Below are 20,793 nucleotides of genomic sequence, written 5' to 3'. Positions count from 1 at the left end.
GTGTATTTCTTCTTTTTTTTCCCCCCCCCGCCTTTTTTTTTCCCCCTTTAAGTATAGCAAGCTGTGTTTCAGACTGGCAAAGTGAAAAAAAATTCTGATTTCAATTTTGCTTCACCATGTGAGTTTCTGCTAAGACAGGTTCTTTGAAAGGGGCTTTCCCTTCAAAATCTATTTGCCCATTCAGGTCTTACGTTGTAATGCACAATTCTTTCCCTATCCATTTCAGGAAGGGGAGGGGAGCATGGAGAGGAGAGAAAAAAAAAACCCATAATAAAATATGGAGATTTCCTAAGAAAAAAATAACATCTTTGGTGGTTAAAAATTCTATCATAGAGTAGTAATGTGAAGATTGTCTAAATTAATTTAGTGTTTATTGTGCTGGTTTTTAGTTGTTCACATGACCTCTGCTTATACAACCCCATGTTTGCTCCACTCCAGTTCCCAGGACTGGCTTAGCTCCACACCCTGCAGAGCATGGGGGAAGTGCTGCCTTGTGCACTGCCCTAACTGCAGTGCTGGTCACAGACCCAGGGACACAACACTGTGCTGTTTAAAAAAACAATAAGGCAATTAAATAATTGCTACTGTACCTAGAATTGTAAAATGTCAGCCTTTTATGGCAATTCTGAACCTTCTCTATCTTCAATTTACTTTTGACTCAAAAAGATGGAAAGGATTTTTGTCCATTATATATAACCAAAGAATTCTCACTCCTTACAGCACCTGCAAGTCTTTGAAAACAGTATTTTTAGTACAATATCCAACCTTGTACCCATGTGTTCATTTACTTGGTAGAGCAATTAGCAGTGCTCAGAAATACAGAATTGATTTTCCACCAGAGAGAGCATATTAAACAATATGTTCTATGCAGTGTTCTTCACAAAAATGTAGGTAATTGTGCTTAATAGGCTAAAGATTCTGCGTAAGAATTATACTCTCTGATTAAAACTTGGTTATAAAGTGAGTGCCTTGTACTGATGCAAAACTGACTTGGGAGTATTTTCAAAATACAGGGGATTTTAAAAATCTGTAAAACTCTGTGAAGATTAAAATAAAGTGGCATCTGAATATTTAGGTATACTTTCCAAACAAAATGCAACATTCTTTTATTAAGCAGCCTAAGCAGGCATAAGGAGGGAAACGAAACATTTTAATGTGGCAGTAGCTCAAAACCTTTAATTAAAAAACTGCTATTTGGAGTTGTACATTATTGACAGTCTGAAGAGCTGCTGCAAATCAGAGATATTACAGTGTTCACTCCCAAACCACTCTAACAAAGATGAATCTACCTATTACCAGGTTAGGATAGCAGCTATTATTAGGGCCCTTGATTTCTTTCAAGTAGCTCCAATGGAATAAGCCACAAGTGAATAATAAAGATCTTATAATAGCTCTTAACAATTCTTTTTAGGTTAGAAGGCACAGAAATGAACTCAGGAGAGTTAAAGAACTCTCATCTCCTGATAAGAAAAATAATTAACCTGACTTAATGTATCTGAGTAGGTCTTACATAAATCAGACTTTTGTACTTCAAGAGCCTGACTAAAACCATATATTAGAAGAGTATGTAGATATTGTCTTATAAGTACACATGGAACATATCTAAAACCACAAAGGTCTGCAGGTCATTTGGTGAAATGTTCAATATATCCTACTTAAAAGGAGATGTGTGAAGTACTTACAGTGCTTAGTTTGCTGGAGGTAATAATGATTCGTCTCTCATGCAACATACTGGCATAAAGTTGCAGCATGTTGTTCACATCCACAGCAACAAAATACTCAGTGAGGTTTCTCTGTTTGAATAAAAAAAAAAGTTAACAATATAGTAACAGTAGCAGTTAAGTGGAACATTTGATATATATTACTTGTGAACATTTTTGTCTAATTATTAGGTGGGAGAAAAAAAAAACCAAACTATTAAAGAAAGCCCTTTGCACCAAAATTTGTGCGCTTTAAAAATAATTAATTGGTGTTAAAGCAAATGAAAAGTTAACTGCAGCAAAAGTTATTAATATTTTGCTCATTTCATTTTCATTATGCTTGTGACTTACATTTTCCCTTTCATATTTTCAAATCAAAAAAATATGAGATTGGGTATTATATCAATATATGCTTTTAAGGTGACCACTACTTCCCTACTTCCAACCCAGGAACAGATCTTCCACCACGGTGATACCTGCTCTGTCACAGCTACAGTAATAAAACTGCTGCTTTGCCAGGGTCTCCCAAAGTCAACATATTTCATTCCATTTCAAGTACAGCAAAACAGCTTGTTGAACAATACCAAGCTTTTGCTTGAGCTGTGTGTGCCAGGACATCAAACATCCCACAGAACTGCAGGAAGGTACTGCAGGGGTCTTCCTGCAGCCACCCTTTTCACCCTTGGTAAGAATCCCACTGTGGGGCTTAATCAGAGGCAAAATCACCAGCACATTCCATTCAGAGTTCAGACATCAGAAAAGTGGGGGGAAAAGACAAAAAGGGTGGGGGGAATCTCTGTATTTCAGTTGAATGTAACAATTATTTCTGCACGGCACAGCACCAGAGACACACAAGTGCTGAATAAACTAAAATAGCTACTAGCAAAATTGCCTGGGAAAAGAGCAAATTTCTGTAAACACTGGAGAACATGTATGAAAATATACTAATACAGTCCTCAATATGCAAAATATTTCATTTCACATATTCATTATCATATCTGCAACCAGAACTGCTATTCATCTCTTGTCAGGGACAACACTGTTACTGAATGTTCATGTAGGAAGTCTACCAAGGATAGGCCCCAGCAGAAGGACAGACATCAACAGTGGAATTGTACACTAACATTCTATTCTGGATGTGGCCAAGACACAGCAGCAAGGTCACCCAGCCCTGCAAAAACAGCCAGGGCAAGTAGTAAAAGCTTCAGAGTGGGGTGACTTCCTTTTTGTATATATTGCAACATTAAAGAAAAATAAAACTGAAAAGCCAAACAAAGATCCAGTGGTCAATTCAGTTTCATTCAAATTTGTAAATCCACTATTAATTTCAAGACATGGAGTACTACTGTTATTCTTGGTCCACACTGCATAGAATTTTGGAAGAGATAAAAACAAGAGATTTAGGCCTACAAACACTCAGTTTTAGGGAAAAAAACGCTGTTCAAATGTTACTTTTAAGGGGTTGGCAGAGGCTAATGCATCATGAGAATCTCAGCCCAATTTACCTTGGACACCCTCTAACACTACAGTTGATAATGGTGTGCTGATTCTGTGTTCAAAAAGCTGTGTTAAAAAACAGTTCAAAATCTTTTTCAGACCAATTTATCTTTGGGAGACAGTCACAGTTATTTCTTTGTTATAGCTGAAAAGTTAGTGTCCCTGAAATACATGAACCTTACAACAAAAGGCAAAAAATTCATTTTATTGCTTATTTCCTGTAATTACCTCATTTCTTCACTCCTTGAATGTTCTAACTCCCCATTAGTACCTTACTATTTTGATTCTTACTGAAGGGATGAAACTTTTATTAGTGGAGTAAAAAATAATTATCAAAAGGCACCTTAAAATTACTTCACCTTTCTCGAACCAGAAAAATAAATCTACATTGGCATAATTGCAAGATCCTTGATCTGCCACATGCCCAGCTAGATGCTTTCCCATATTTTCTTCAATTAAAGCTCATAACACACCTTCTAGCCTCCAAAAGTCTATTTTATTAGAGCACCAAGTAATGAGATTCCTTAAAAAGTGAGGCATTCAAAACATAAGGTGAAACAGATGAAAATATACATTTAAAAACTAAGCCCTGTCCTGCCCAATGAGCCCTAGCAACATGTGTCCTCTCCTTTATCCCTCCATCCAGCAACTTCCCCTGGTTTCTGGAGCTGCAACATGGTCCATGCCACCTCCTCCGTGTGTTTTCCACCAGCACAGATGTGCCCTCATGCCTCCTCTCTGCTACCAGCAGCCTCCTGCTCCTCTCCCCTGGTGTTTCCCAGCTCTGGGTCCTTCCCTGGCACATCCCACCCTGCATTCCGCGATGCCGAGGGGAGCCGGCAGCAGCTCCCTGCTGCCCCAACACCATTATCCAGCAGGAACCAGCTCTGGGGCACTACAAGATTTTGGGAGCCCCCACAGCTTAACTTCCAGAAGGAAGGCACTGTTTGAATGTGTAAAAACACACCGATACAGCCATGCACAATTCCAGATTTAGAGGCTGGAGGGGGGGAAGAAACCTTTCAAAGCTCTTTTATGAGATGCTATCTAGCTAAACACATCACAGAGAAATTGAGCTGAGATTTCACATTTGCAATTTACCCACAGCATCATACAGGATATTTAGCATCTACAGAATGCAAGTCTTCATAAAGAAAATTTAAAAAAAAAACTACAAAAGAAAAAAAGCCCCAGACCCCCTGTTCCTGGTGCTTGGTTAGCATTCAAGTGTAGGCAGGTACAGCATGTTTTCAAAAAGCCTGAAACAATGCCTTCTTGCACAAAAAATGACTGCATATATTGATGGGTGAATTTGCAGCTGAGCAATGCAGTGTTTAAAGGGCAAACATGCAAACAAAACACAAGGTGCAGAAGTAGAATATATTTTATATAAGTAATCATAGTAAATGCAAAGAAGTCAACTATGAGCAAAGAGTAGATATAGAAGTGGTCAGAAATGCCCTGTTAATGCTTTAAAATGGGTTAATGAATGCAACAGTAACTACCAACTAAAGGTTGCAATAACAGACATCAATCATTTCTAAATCAGTCTTAGGAAAAAAAAAAAAAAAAAACTCTCGATAAAAGCAAAAGTTCAGCCTAGCCCAAAATGAGGTTAAATATGAAATGGAATACTTACACTTTCAGGGATAGTTGGCAATCCAGTTATATCAGGAGTAATGAAATACGAGTGCTAATTGATGGGAAAAAATAATTGATAATTTATGCACACAGGAGAAAAAATTCTTTTCATAAGAACCCAGCATTTAAGATTTCCAACCCCATCTGTGTTTAAGCAAATAGCCATTTTTCTAATAACATTCTTACTGCTGCTAGACAAAGAATTAAGCAGATCACGACATGAAATGACAAGCTCTGGTTCTGCACAGCACAAAACCAGGGGAACAAAATGCTGTGCTGCAGTTTTGAAATAACACTGAAATTAAGCCAGCTTTAAATGTTGTCATGAGCCTGAGAGTAGCATTGATTAAATTAAGCATTGAATTAAAAATTGCAACAAAAAAAATGCTAAAGGACAAAATGTAAATTTAGAATGGAAAAGAAAAACCACTCACATGAGAAAAATATTTCAAATAGAAATATTATTACTCGATATAAATTCTCTTTCCAAACATCTTTGAACCAAAAAATGTGGTAACAGAAATGCAAGATCTGAAGCCTGAGATCCTGCAATCATTTATGAAATACATTAACAATTTTATGCATCTTAGTTTGAGGCCTTCTAGGATGTAAATATAAAATGGGTTAAACTAAAACCAGATGTAATGTAAATTAAGTCTCATTAATCCAATGCTCCTATTAGTTATCAGACATGGATTTAGCTCAGTAATTTTAAGGCATTTTTGCATGTTAGCCTAAATTTTGAAAGAGAAAAAAAATGACTGCATGTTAAATAAATAATTATTGATTTTTAGCTTTTGGTGGTTTTTTTACAGAATTTTGTTGTTTCTACAGTATATTTTTACAATTGTAATTAGCAACACAAAGACATAGCTTTATAGTTCTCAAGTCAAACTTGAAAAAGATATACCAAAACTAAGACTATAAGACTTAAATGTGTCTTGCATTCAAGAAAAAAAAAATAATACTATTAACTCTGTGTAGGAGACTTATTAAACCAGCTTGATACATTTAATAGAAAGTTCTCCCCACAAATTAGGTCATTTGGCAATAGTTAAAATTTAAGAAAAAACTGGCTTAAAAAAGGCATCCCATAAACATCATACCACTTGCACAATAAATATCACAGGTATTGTTTCCCATCAACACAGGAAAAGAAAATATTTTTTCCTCTGCTCAAGAAGAAGAAAATATTCCGATTAAATTCAGAATGCCTGAGTTCTTCAGAAGTACATTGGGAACAGAAAATTATTCCCTATATGTAATAAGGTCACAGAATATTTATCAAAAGATTTCTCAGTAATGAAGTTATTAACTTAGAGAAGTAATTACTTCTAATTAACAAAGTAATAATATTTCACTCATTAAACAGAAAAGGAAGCCAGATCTATGAGAAGCAAAAGCTATTACTGCAGTCATTAAGAGTCATAAAGCAGCAAAAATACTGTGGTATGGAGTCCTTGCACATCTTTGTGAACTCCCTTAAGAAGATGAGTGACCTTGGAAGAGATACTAAATTAATAGCTGTTGTCCTGTACAAAGTTTTCTCCAAAAAGGACACTGGAAAATGCAAGTTTTGCTCATCAGCTCAAGGGTTTGATTTTTGTAGCAGTTTTTACCAAAGGATTATGATACACACACACATAGCTCTGAAGCTGGATTGAAACAGAAAAGGTACATTAATATTAGATGGGTCATTTAGGCCAAAGACAGCAGCAGAATTCCCCAAAGAACAGGTGTAAATAAGCCTCAAATCAACAGAGATGTCCTATAGCAAGTGATTATTTATTTAATTATTATAGCTTTTAGATAGTCAGTGCCTTTTAAACTCACCGATACAAGACAAGGCTGTTTTTTCAAAACTTGCTCACTTGCAAAAATCATCTCTTGGTTCTTATGCAAGATGAGAGAAAGATTGAACAGTTGACTTTTGAGTTTTCCAACAAAAAAGGCCAAAGCTGGCTCTACTGCTTGTAATATTCCATGTTTAAAATATTGGCTGAAAGTAAGTTTTATTCCTTTTATTCCTCCCCCTTTCGAATTCAGACTAAGCTAGTTCCCAATAACGACAATATTTTTAAAAAATTAAAACAAACAAAAAAAGTGACCTAAATTATTTTTAAGCTCAGGTTTCATAAAACAAATGACCACCTCATATATTTCATCTGCAGAGTATTTGTTACTGGGACCAACAGAGAGTACAACTTGGTCCCTAACTGGACAAAGGCATTTTCACCAAAGATTGCTGGGAAACACCACATATCCCAATATTGGATGTAATTTATGCACAGTTATGCACACACAATCCTAAGGACCACTGTGGTCTGCCACCCAAACTCTGCTGCAGTATCCATGAGACTTTGCAGCACATTTTTGAGTGAATGAGATCTGAACCAGACTGATCCTGGCACAAGGAAAAGCCATCTCAGGGTATCATTTCTACAATTATTTTTAGACTGTAATTTCTTTTTAAGTCTATGACTACTGATGGTTCCAGTCTAGCTTCTTTTACCATATCTGAGGACCAAAAATGAAACATCAATACAAAAGACTAGAACTGCAAGTGGCAATAAATATTTCCCTGCTCCCTGCAGCATTACAAAAATAGAGACATCTTTAGATCCAACAAGCATTGGGATTCCAGCTGACCCATGCCTCCCTGCTCTGCCCTATCTGAACCCACAATATTTGCTCTACTGTCCCTGCAGCCAAGCATTTGGCAAGAGGTTTGCATTTCAGTAGCCATTGTTCAGCAAGTAAGATTACAAAACTCTTTGATATAACTGGGAACAAGGCATAATTGAGGAAAAACAATTCCAAAGTCAGACAACATTGAAATAAAACCAAGAAGTATCGACTTTATAGCAAGCAATCTGTCATTTCAGTGTAGCCAGCTGTATTCACCAAGACAGCCATGTCCACATTCCCCACAACATTCATTTTGAGGTGAGCAAGTTATGGACAAGATGAACTTTCTGAGAAATACAAGGGAAAATATATTTGAAACTTCTTTATGTCCCTCTGAACCACAGGAGTTTTGAAAGACATTTTATAAAGCTTTTTAGAGTTGTCAAATGATAATTGGTTGTAATACTACATTTAATGATAGCAAAATAGTATTTGAGATACAGAAGTATTTTTGGCAAAGGCGCCAGGAACTGAAACGCTACACTGACAACAGAAAGAAAAACCATATCAACAGAAACAATTCTAACTGCAGCCTCAAATCCAGTTCATTGTTTTGGTAAAAAACAACACACAAGACTGAAAGGACTTCCAAACACAGTCAATTGCCACTATACATGGTGGGAAAATACTAGATCTCTATAGCCTAGTGAAAACACAATCTGAAATATGAAAAATTAAAATAAAATAAAGGTAGCATTATGTTAAGCAGCAAGGATCAGTAACTGCTGGAACAGAAGTGGTAGACCCCATTTTTCCTGCCTTAATAACAGGGCCAGATGCTTTTCTAGAATCTCTGCTTACTTCAATTGATATACAGGGCTTATTTCTAAGATACATTAAAAGTCACAAGAAACCACACAAATAAGGTCAAGATAAATAATCTAACAATACTGCAGTGTGTGTGGAAGTGAAGCCTTTACAAAATCTCTATTTCCCATGTCCTGCAATGCGTGATGGTTCAACCAAGAGCCAGCTGTTTGCATGCTGTGGCAAGTGCAGTAGCTGTACAGATGCTCTGAACATGCAAACGGCTCAGAGACAACAGAGGTTCTGTGCTGCCTTTATATTTCAAACAACCTCTACAGAAGCGTTTAAACATGCACTCACAAGCTAATTCTGGTTAAAACGTCAGGAACCATAACAATGACATATCCACTTTCTGATGTTTCTGCAGCAACACCATCTTGACCCACTATTACCATCCCATCTCACATCAAAAACAGTTCAAGCACAAAAGCAAAGGAAAGCTGGACACATTTCACTGAGATGTGCTCAAAGTTCCACATAACAGAGTGTACTTCTACTGCTCTTCCTACAGCATTTTTGTATGATTAAGCAAAACTAGGAAAAAGGGGAAGAAAGATGGGAAAGCAGCCAGCTTTCACAGACTTTTGACCAATCCTGAAACTGTACCTACTCAGACATGAGAGGCAATAAAACTGAGTTAGTGTCTCCTGATGCACAGCAGGAGAAACCAAAATTGTCTACATGAAACAGCTGGAAACACAAAAAAGTAGTTCTAGCACTGTCAGATCCCACTGCAGTTTACTTTCACATCCATAGAGCAAAATTCAAATTTCTTCTTCTTTATGACTATGACTTTCAGGAAACAACATGAGACAGAGACTGTCTCTACCCTGCACAGAAGGAAAAAAAGAGGTTGCCCAAGCCAGTTAATGATGGGAAGCAACACAAATTTACTCTTTCAAAGAGTTGAGGTTTCTTTCTCTTTCAACTTTACCTACTATTTCATAGTCAGTAGGAATAAAACAGAAAAAATACTTACCACACTTAAACTGACAAAAGCATTCGCCTTTGGCACAGGATGGTTATACAATGATTTCAACAAATCATTTGAGTCATTTTCCTATGGGGAAAGCATTTTAAAGTTAATGAATTATCATATAAAAACTAATTACTATTTACTACACATCAAACTACATATTGACAAAGAAATATAAGTATTTAATAACCAAAACAATTGTAATTCTACTACAGTGAAACAGAGACCAAAACCAAGGTCTAATTACAGCATTTGTAAGACTTGTATATATTCCACTTCATTGAATCACACAGATAATACCAAATTTTCCTATTTATCTTTTAACATACAATATCATCATTCTCTAGAGTCCATTTACTGTAATACATAATTATTTCTTATTTTATACTTCATATATTTTTGATGTGTCGGCTTTTCCAGTCTACAGCATATGGCTAAATATTGATGCTTTTTTAAAAATTGAAATCTAATACACTATAATAATAATATAAAGCAGAAAGGTATATCTTTAATGTTGTCAGTAAAGACAGATGCCAGTGGGTCCTTTGGTGTGTAATCTTGGAATACATCTAATTGCTCATGAATATGCCAACTAAACTATCATGATTCTTCACCAAATGTTGCAAGTAATTTTGTCTTGCTACTTGAGATGTCAGAATTACAAGAGGTAGTTTTTAGTTAATCTGAAGGGTGAAACAGTACATCGTATTTTATACAGTTCTGAACAAAAGTGTCTGCAGCTGATAATCAGATAGTTCCAGAGAGCTACAGTTTACAATCAATACGTCATGCAGCTCTCCAGTGATGTGACACTGCTCACACTTCACAGAGGACCTCTTTATGCTGAGACTGACAAGTTTTAAAGGTATGTTTTCAGCAGCTTTTTTAGAATGACGTGGGATTCAAGTGACTGTGGAAGCTGTATGTTCAAATTATTTGAATTTCAATAATAGGAATAAAACTTGCTTCTAAATCCTACTAAAACCTGAAACTTTTAAGCCGTACAGAATCCCTTTACAGTATTTGAAATGGTGCCTAATATTTCAAGGAAAATATTTTACACAAAGAACTAGAATATGTAAAATTACCTGTTCTTTAGCCAAATAATCTGCCAGGGTATTTAGGAGCTTGTAGTATACCTCAAACCATGGTAAGTAACTAAAACAGGAGAAAAAAAGTGTTTTAGTAAAATATCAATGTATTTTTCCAGTGCTTATTAAATACTGCGATGATTGATCTGACTTGCACATTTTTATAACATCTCTACATACAAATAAAAAGCATATCAAAATTTTCCCCAAAAATTCAATGGCACATCACTGATAGACAGTACAGATATATGGTTTCTTTATGCTGGATACTTGCATGAAGTTCCATTAAGTGCAGACTAACTCATAATACTTAGATTTCTTAGCGTTTTCAAGGCACCAAAAAAACATTTGAAACATTTTCTAATCTCATGCCCACTATCACTAATTGTTACAGATTTCAGTAGTTATTTGCAGTTTTGAAACTCCACATCTTCCTATAGCCAGTGGGCTGACAGACCTGCTGCTTCCCTGCAGAATGAAAAACAACTTTGTTTGGGCAGACCAGGTACCCCCTATTTGACAAGTGGTGCAATGCTGTGCAATAGTAGAGATGTCACATTATATGTAAGAATATTGGTCTCCCCATAAAGTCATTTCTACACATAAAATTAACTTCCAAAATAAAACCACTGCAAACACAAACACATTAATACAGCTATACTTAAGAGACTTTTAACATAAGTCTGAAGCCCGTGAGCACAATACTCTCACTGAGTTAAACAGAATTCAAGACAAATGAGACATAACTGAAGAGTACAAGAAAAGAATCTCAAACACAGTGGTATCAGTTCCAATTTGCTTTCTGTTTACAGAAGTTCTCTTTAAGAGTGATATTATCAGAAAGTTCTGTACATGCTAAAGAACTTTCCACCATCACTATTTAAGCCATTAAGTTGGATAAACTAAATAATAACAATATAAATTATGCCTTGTTTACAAGTTACACACCTTCTCATGTCTGTTAGAATTTTATCACAAACATTACTGAATAGGTAATGTTATAGTTAATAGTAATTGTTAGATATTAGAAGGGGGAGCTGTAAAGGAAATAGTGCCTGAAAGGTTTTCAGAACATTTCATACCCATATAACAGTACTACAGACTCCATTCTTCAATACAGTGTAAATCCACAGACATTCATTTCTTAAAAGCTTTAGTTCATGCTGAAGACAGACCTTACATTTCAAATGTATATATTCCAGGAAATATGCTAACTGCAACTGCAAAAACCCAGTATGCAGACCCAAAATGTTTTCCCTGATAGGAGAAGGAAAGCTGTCAGGGGAAACCCTGGCTGGTAGAGAAGCCAAGTACTGCTTTGTGCAGTGAGTCCAGTGAAGGGTTATGTTTTCTTTGTAACACCTCTGTTCTCAGTATGCAGCTGGCAAGGCTTTAGAAACAGATCCTGATTCTTCAGAAAAAGAAAAAGCACAGCAGAAATCCAAACACAGTTATAGTTAATGCATTTTCTAGGAATTTTGCTGTCTTTATAAATGCTTTAACTACTGGCTCCTAAAAAACAAAACTAAACAAACCCACCCCCCCCAAAAAAAAAAAACCAAAAAAAAAAAAAAAAAAAAAAACAAAAATCCATCAAGAATTTGTTCTTGCCAAGCCAAAGAGACAGAGGCAATGATTTAATGATTTCCTTTAACTCCACCATATTAATGCCTTTATCACACTTTACCATACATTGTGCTAGCTATTAATCGAAACAAAATGAACCTCTTAATGCTCACAGACGTTTTTAATGCTTGGTATTGCTGACAGTGGTTAAGGTGTGACATTATTACATTTGTTTTTAAATATTTTCTTAACATCATAATAAAATTTACTTTAGTGCACCTTTGTAAGGTCACTCACTGCTTACAGGTGTGAACATTCCATGCCTTCATAAAACACCCACCATATCAGCACCTAAAACATTGGGTCTTTGAGCATTCTTTCACCTAGGACGCCTGTTCTATTATCTTCCCAAATAATGCTAACCTGGTTTTACACACCACTGAAACACAGCACAGAGAGGCGAAAAGAATTAATTGTTCTCTGCAGTGCTCAGAGTTTCTGCAAATGTCAGAGCTGTGAAACAGCTTCACAACCCAGAATTACAGCAGGGACTAGGACACTGTCCTAGCATTTTGTCAAAGTCAAGGTACAAGGTGGGTATAAATCTCAAAGTATTTTTATAACACTGCACACACAAATGGGTAAGACTACCTAAAGGCTTTCCAGTTTCTTGCTATTACCTCTGTGTTAACAGTATATATGACCCCAGCACATTTTGCTGTAGAATACTCTGAAATCTCATCTGATAATCTAGTTTTGATAATGAACATGTATGAACAGCATTCTATTAAAAAATTGTATTGCAATAAAATATTAACCATACTTCTTTTCTATACGCATGATCTCAGCTACCCTATTCCTGAGAAAAGAAAAACTAAATGCAATTTTTAAGCATTTAAAAAGGTCAAATTAATTATTTGAAATTAATGAACCCTAACAGAAAACCAAGGGAGATTTTTATTTCATACAGCAAGGCATGCTGACCAGAGTGCTTGCATAGAAATTTCTTCTCTTAGCAACACCAGGACGATGATACCCTTCCACGTCTTTGTGCAAATGAACCACTAAGGAAAACAACCTACTTGACCATTGTTTATGAAAGTCAGTTTCCTTTACGAGCTGAAAGAATATGAAAGTACTGCTTTAAGCCTTATAACCACAGACACAAGGTTAATATCATTTCAATGTGCCTCTTAGATCTGAAATATTAAGGAAATTAAAACAATTACTCCATTACATTTATGGCATGAAACCAAAGAATCTGCCAGAACCTGCCCTCTGCTTCTTTTCTACATAATCTTCAGTTCTTCAATAGCACGGCCTAATTGCAAAAGCTTTTGTCAATATTTCTAATTATAATGTGCTTCAACAAAATATTACAAAGATGTACTGGAAAGCAAAGTTCTCTTTATATTGTTCTTTTATATATTTGCTAATTGTAATTCATTCAGCATAACAAAGAATTGTTATACCTGTTTTTTTCATAAACAGTAAAGAGTGCATATGCATGTGTGCATATACAATGCATCTCTGCATTCGAAGTAAACACAGGCGTCTTTGTTCATGATAAAGACACCAACAGGTGGTTTTATGGATTCTCAACTCAAAGACCAAGTCCAAGCTCTTTGCAATTTGTTAAATCCTCAAGGCTGTCAAGCAACACTCCTGGCCTCTTCCATCAGAGGCTAATTTTGGAAGCACGTTTGTAAATAATCCTATTAATTGACTTGGTCTGCTCTAGGAAACAGATTTATTTGTAGATAAACACTGGATACTATAGGCTTTACATCTTTATCCAATATAACATATTGGACAAACAACTGTATATGGAATCATAGAATCCTATCGGTTGGAAAACACCTGTAAGACCATTGAGTCCCACCATCAACTCAACATTGCCAAATCTACCACCAAACTGTGTCCCAACCACCACATCTACCTGTCTTTTGAATCCCTCCAGGATGGTGAATGCACCACCTCCCTGGGAAGCCGCTTCCAGTGCTCAACAATCCTTCCCATGAAGAAACTTCTCCTAATATCCAATCTAAACCTCCAGTGGTGCAACTTGAGGCTGTTTCCTCTTGTCCCGTGACTTATTACCCAGGAGAGAGCCCACACCCACTTGCGACCTCCTCTCTTCAGGTGGTTGTAAAGAGCTGTAAGGGCAGCCCTGAGCCTCCTTTTCTCCAGGAAAAACACCCCCAGCTCTCCCAGCTGCTCCTGATCAGGCCTGTGCTCCAGAGCCTTCACCAGCTCTGTTACCCTTCTCTGGACCTTCTCCAGCATCTCAATGCCCTTCCTCAAGTGAGTGGCCCAAACCAAACAGAGTTCAAGGTGCTGCCTCACCAGTGCCAAGTACAGGGGGACAATCCCTTCCCTGGTGCTGCTGGCCACACTACTCCTGATCCAGGCCAGGATGCCCTTGGCCTTCTTGGCCACCTGTGCACAGCTGGCTCTTGTTCAGCTGCTCCCAAGCCCTCTTCTACCAGGCAGCTTCCCAGCCACTGTGCCCCACCCTGGAATGCTGCATGGGGCTGTTGTGATGTATGCACAGTACACAGCACTTGGACTTGTTGGTTTGTTTGGCATTTGTTTGTATGACAGCTAAAATCCAGAAGCATTTCAGGTCAAAGGATCTCCTTACTTTGTCCTGTTAACAAATCTTGCAAAATTATTTAATCTTTGCTAGCACAGTAGAACTAGTCTATGTACAGAAAATTCATACAGCTCTCAAATGTCCATCAACATCTATTAGCTGGGTAACTATTTTTTTCAATACTGTACAGAAATGCCTTGTCTCAAACACGTAGTTTTTAAGTGGCTGAGTTTGACAGATGAGACCTGTAATATATTACTCCTCCTAATTCAGAACTGGCACACTAATATGTACACTAATATGTACCTTACACTCTAAGGTGTACCTTAATGTGTTAAGGTACACACTAATATGTACCTTAACAACAGATAAAATCAAAATTAAAGTCCATTACCAGAAAAACCTCACCACCATACCTGTATTCATAAAATTATTTATGAGCAGTCAGTACATTTCATAATTAATTAGCTGTCTTATGAAAACGTCTAAAGGTTATCAATGAAGCCCCTTCACAGTACAGAAAGTAAAGTCAGGGCTTTAATATTCAATTTTAATGTATTTGGAAATCTAAATTAATTTAAACTACAAAACTGCTACTGGTTCCTTATTTATTTTTCTTTAATTGTAGCCATTGCCCTTGCATTCCTCAAGTTACAATCAATAACTGCTTGAAAAACAAACATGTAAGAGAAACACAGGACAACATCCAAAACCATACAACAATTTCTCTAAGTGTTTCTTCCATAATCAGGAGAAACATAAAAACATAGACAATATGAATAGATATATATGCTGTGATGGAGAATACAGGGATCTTTATTTAAAAGTACAGCCCCTGACTGTCAAAAAAGCAAGAGACCAAGATCCTTCATGCTTAATTAAAAACATACTTAGCATTTTCTCTTAATCCAAATGAGCCACAAGGCAGGAGCTCAGACTTTTATTCAAAGTCATGCACAACCCTTGTTGCCGTAAGTAGACTTCCACCTCACCAGTGCTTCTACTACAGCTCTGATAAAACTTTTACATTCATGAGTCAAAGGTTAAACAAAGGAGAGGAAATGTTTTCTGTCAAATAGTCAGGTAACCACTAACAGTCCTCAACTATCAGCAGGAATCTAACTTCTAGCAATCAAATAAAACTAAGGAAACTGCCTTTCCGTAGCTAAATGCCTAATGTCTAGGGGCTACTTTTCTGTCTGGAAAATTGACACAAAATGTGTGAAATTGAAACATTCTGCTTCTAAGGGATTTGCCTAAAGGAAGAGTGAAAAAGTTTAAGCGTGGTCTGAACTGAAGAACTACAAAGCCTTACCACATAAACCTGTCTTCCTTATTAGAGCATTTCATTTGGAAACGTAGGTGACAATTTTACAATCATAAAATTAATGAAATCTAAGACTGAGCATTTTAATGATGCATTTTGTGTTCCTCTGCATACCTAAGGTCGGCCTCAGTGTCCATCAAGAGTTTCAAATTATATGTACTTTGTACTAAAACCATTCAGGTAATTCAAAATCATTTTCATGTAAACCCAGAAAGTATTATTTCCCCTGCAAGCAGCAGTGATATTAGAAACAAAACCCAAAAGAATTAAGTCTACTGTTATTCAAAAGCAGACATTCAAGTTTCTACTGCACCGCTTCAAACCTCAACTAGCAAAACCATTAACCAAAAATAGGAAAAGTAAAACTAGGAGAAAAGATCCAGTATAGGATATGAGCTCAACAAGGTATTTTACAATATGCCTATTGTGTATCCCTTGTCTTACAGGGCCGCATTAGCTCAACACTTTGTGGAGAGGGAGGAGGTGACACAGCAGGATTCACACCGAGAGCTTCACTAAGCAGCCATGCAGCTTAATGAAAAGCACTAAATTAAATAAAACCTGCAAAGGAATCACACAGCATTTCTGGAGAATAATTCAAGAGTTAGTTTCTCATCTTACTATGCTTTAGCACTTTGAATTTGGCAACTGCAGTCAAGCTCTGCTCATTCATTCTAGACAATACAATATCACAATTAAGTTCTTCAAACAAAAATGCCTGAGAAAGCTACCTTGGGAAAATTTTAATTCACTTTATAAACATAGAGAGTATTTGAACAATACATTCAGATTTGGAAGAAAATACTATTTACACAATTCATATACGTGTGTATATGAAACGCAAAAAAACTCCTTAAAACTTATAGAGGAATTTTGTATGTACAAGTATATTTTCTGTTTCAAACTATCCTGTTTAAAGCAGAACCATGTGGCTGCAAATTCAGAGATAATTTCCTTTAATTAGTGCTTCAGATGGAGAATTAATTATAGACCAAAGTCCCATAAACGACCAGACTTTAATCTTACATGCAACTCTGAGTTGCTGCTGTAAAACCTGAGGACAAGCAATCCTTACTTCAGCTTTCAGTTAAGAATCCCATTCAGAAGCTGAAATTCTATCTCTTTAGAAGCCCTGGCATAGGTTAACACATGGCTTGGTACTATCCACAAAAGACATGTACAAGGGAAAAGCTGTGTCCTGTTGCCCACTCATCAGCTTACTCAAATTTCTACGGTATTTCCTTCCAATCACTTTGACTGGCTTGTTCCTGCTTGTCTTTACAGATTTATAGCTACATTTCAGTTATTTACGACAATTCAACTAAGTTTTCTGTATTTAACTATCTCTAATTGTCTTTGTCAATGATGCCTCAGTTTATTAAGTCCTCTTGTCCCAGGGGATACATCCATGTGCACAGGAGAAGGCAGTTTGACATGGCACCCATTATATAAACACACAGGTGCAGATGTAAAGTCCGTGGCTGTAGTGCACACACCTGTGATGAACAAGTAGTCTGAATTGCCCATACATCAGCCATCATGTGTATACACATAGCAAATATCATTTTACGTGGTTTTGATATATGGACAAAAGCAAGGTAGAACATAAACACACATTCTATATATAAAGACAGCATTTTATTTTTTAATTATTTTGGTTAATTCAAGAACAATAACCACATGCAAAGGAGAGACAGATAAAATGCCCAAAGAAGTCTGCTTAGTCTTCTTTCACTTGGTCACTTCTAATGAATCTTGGGATTCAGAGTGAAAACCAGACTGTCTACTAGAACACATCAGATGGAAATAGTGAAGCATTCCTTCCATCTGAGCTAAACACAACACAACACACACATATATTCTGGAGATAAGCAGAGTACCCAGCCACGAGTGCAGTGCTATGAAGCTAGTGCTGTTATGCATTCAGCTGTGCATTGTAAATTTGAAATTGTCACAATAAAAGCAATAAAGGCAATGCTTTGGATATGGTTCACTGAAAAATTATAGCTTGCCACTTTTCATTTTCCTACTTATTTCTACCAAAGAACAGACCACTGACTAATCTTCAGCTGATGCACGTCCATGGGGGAATGTTAAAAGAAATACCCAGTTTACACCAGCTGAGAATTTACATCCTTTGCTTTGCAGCACTCCATACAGTACTTAAATGCACTTGAGTGTGCATAACTGATTAAATGTTGTTACAGCCACACCAACAATGCATAAAATTTTGTTTCTAGCTTGATGAGGGAAGAAAAGATTAACTCAGAGAAAAGAGCTAAAAGCATACACATAGATTTTTACTCTGGGCTTTAATAAGTTATATAAAACAAGGTGCCACAGAGAAAATGGTTAAATCTTCACATTCCAAAAGCCTAAGATTTAAATCCTTCTGAAGTATTACTAAAGACATATTTTAAAGATCCCAGAAAGTAAATTAATTTCCAGAATAAAATATTTCCCTTTTGTTACTTTCATTATATGATTTTTTTTCAATATTTAGAGCAAACATTTCTTTTTAAATTACTTGCCAAAAACCATCCAGCATTTGGCATATATTTAAAAGTTCATTAAAATCTTGATGTGCTCTTTCCAATAATTTTAAGCACTACTCTGTAAGTCTCTATATTGGCTGGTCTTTTTTTCCCCTCAGTGTTCATTTACTGATAATCCTTTTACAAGCTGATGTTGGGTTTTTCTCCCTAACTCATATGGCCTTATGACACCCTCCAAAACTACCTGATTTCCATGTTGCCCTAAAACCTGAGAACCTGTTTTTATCCATATTCTTCCTAGCTACTCTCCAAAATTCTCTTTCCCCTTTGCTGCCAATGCATTTGGCTCCTGCTCTCTTGTGTTTGTCCATATTCTCACTTGAAAAGCAATTTAAATTCAATTTTGTTCTTCCTATTTGCTGCTGAACTGGATATTCCCATTTCCTCTATTAGGCTTGCAGGCTGCTAGGTCCTTAATAGAAGTTGCAAATTTGTCTTTTAATGAGATCACTTTGCCTTTAATTTAATTAAAATGATTTTAGGACAGCTATATTGGGGGGGTTTTGTTACAAAAACAATTATCTTAAGAAAGATGAAAGAAAAGCAGAGGGAGAAACAAAGTATTTCTTTGGGGTCAGTCTCCCCAACATCAGTATCTCCTCTGCAACAAAACAGCATGCTCTCGTGAACCTCGTGAACTCTCTGATTTTTCTACTAGATATAGTCTGGGCAAAAAACTTGGAAGAAACACCCAAAAATCTGTTTTCCAAGGACAGGAATACAGAATAATGCACTTTATTGTTGAATTGACAGGGTGCTTGTCAAAGATCTGATTAGAAAGTAAAAATATCCACATAACAGTCCAAGACTCTAAAGCTGCAATGTATTGTTCTCTGTGTTTAAGCAGAGATTTCATGTTATTTAAATAAAATTATCTAGCTTCACAGAAGAATACCATCATATGGGACTTGGGGACACTTTTTATGTGAAAGCAATGAAAAAAGCATAGAAAAGCAATACCCTGATAGCAAAGTTAAACACATTACCAGAGGATTTGTAAAAAAATAATTTTTTCTTGTATTTTCCATATTCACTCATTGACTCAATGTTTATTGCACCACCTTACCTTAGAATACAGAGGCAGACCTTGCCTCCTGACGTCAAACGGCAGAATCCAAACCTTTGCTTACTTTCAATGTCAGTGAGCACAAAGGTGAAATGCTGTCCTACTTGGTTTTGGGACACCCTGAAAAACCAGATACAGAGCACAAAACCATTAAATCACATAAAACATGAGCATTTAAGTCATTGGTCTCAGGTATTTTCATGCTCAATCCTCACTGTAATTCTCAATACAATTCTATTGTCTGCTGTTCTTTTCCAGTTCTTACACAATGTTGTACAGCAGAATACCTAAGAACCTGCTAGTAATGATTAAAACCTGCCATTTCTGGTTCAATCTTAGATGACCACACTGCAAATTAATTTCCAGAGGAGCTAAAAATCCTCACAGACCCCTGTCTACCAGCCAGAGAGCACAATTTATTTTTTTTTAATTTATCCCTTGCAATATGAGGCAGGGGGAGTTTTTGAGGTTTTGCTGGTTGGTTTGGGGATTTTTTTTCATCTCCAGCAAAATAAAACACAGAAAATCTACCCCCTAGGGGAAAAAAAAAATGTAGCAGTTGACCTGTGCACCCTGGGTCTCCCACAGAAACCCAGCAGCAGCTGCTCCAAGCAGTGACCTTGGCTGCCTCTGCTCCCACCCTCTCTGCTCGGCCATGTCCCACTCCGAGCCTTGGAACTTCCAGCAGCCCGGCCTGGCTTCTTCCTCACACCATGAAACACCTGGCAGGGTTAGGCTGGAGGCTCTATGCATAACCATATTAACCCAAATTTGTTTTAATGTGCTGTGTACACCTATGTCAGGCAAAATGTCTGTACACAGAGCCACTTTGAAAATGAGATATAAATTCTGATCTTTTCTATTAAAAATAGCACAGCCAAGTTATGAGTTCAGTGGGAAGCATTTCTGATGGCATCTCACCATCTCCAAATCACAGTCTTCCCTTTCCTTCTCTAAGAGAGGCAACTCCATGTTTTGACAGCCAGTGAAAAAGTGGCCCGGCTTGAAAATTGCTTCCCACACAGTTTAGAAAGAGATGTGAGCAGCAAGTCCCAGATTTTTAATATGAGAAACACTCCAAGGCTAAAACTGAATTTCCACAAGAACCCAGAAGTTTGCATTTGGTCCCATTTGCTTCAAAAGAACAGCTAACAGTGACCGACCATCCATCTGGACCACATTTTCTGTTCAGTTTAAAATACTGAATTAATTCTGGGTTTCTAATTTGAGAGCTCTACTTAAGATGTGGGGGCAGCAAGGATGCCTGTTTTTCTACTCCTCTT

General features: G+C 36.7%; 1 protein-coding gene across 1 annotated transcript in view; it reads right to left on the bottom strand.

Annotated features, from left to right (window-relative positions):
- DENND1B (DENN domain containing 1B) overlaps nucleotides 1–20,793 on the bottom strand; it is a 146,068-nt gene that overhangs the window by 66,423 nt on the left and 58,852 nt on the right. The window contains exons 6-11 of the mRNA XM_041420702.1: nucleotides 19,511–19,630; nucleotides 10,398–10,467; nucleotides 9,313–9,393; nucleotides 6,672–6,731; nucleotides 4,837–4,890; nucleotides 1,683–1,793 (exon numbers count right to left, since the gene is read on the bottom strand). Of these exons, the coding sequence (XP_041276636.1) occupies nucleotides 1,683–1,793; nucleotides 4,837–4,890; nucleotides 6,672–6,731; nucleotides 9,313–9,393; nucleotides 10,398–10,467; nucleotides 19,511–19,630 (496 nt within the window). The remainder of the gene's footprint in view (nucleotides 1–1,682; nucleotides 1,794–4,836; nucleotides 4,891–6,671; nucleotides 6,732–9,312; nucleotides 9,394–10,397; nucleotides 10,468–19,510; nucleotides 19,631–20,793) is intronic.

The sequence above is a fragment of the Onychostruthus taczanowskii genome, unplaced genomic scaffold, assembly GCF_017590055.1.
Source record: "Onychostruthus taczanowskii isolate IOZ18803 unplaced genomic scaffold, ASM1759005v1 scaffold65, whole genome shotgun sequence".
Taxonomy (NCBI): domain Eukaryota; kingdom Metazoa; phylum Chordata; class Aves; order Passeriformes; family Passeridae; genus Onychostruthus; species Onychostruthus taczanowskii.
This window is presented reverse-complemented; position numbering and strand designations above follow the sequence as displayed.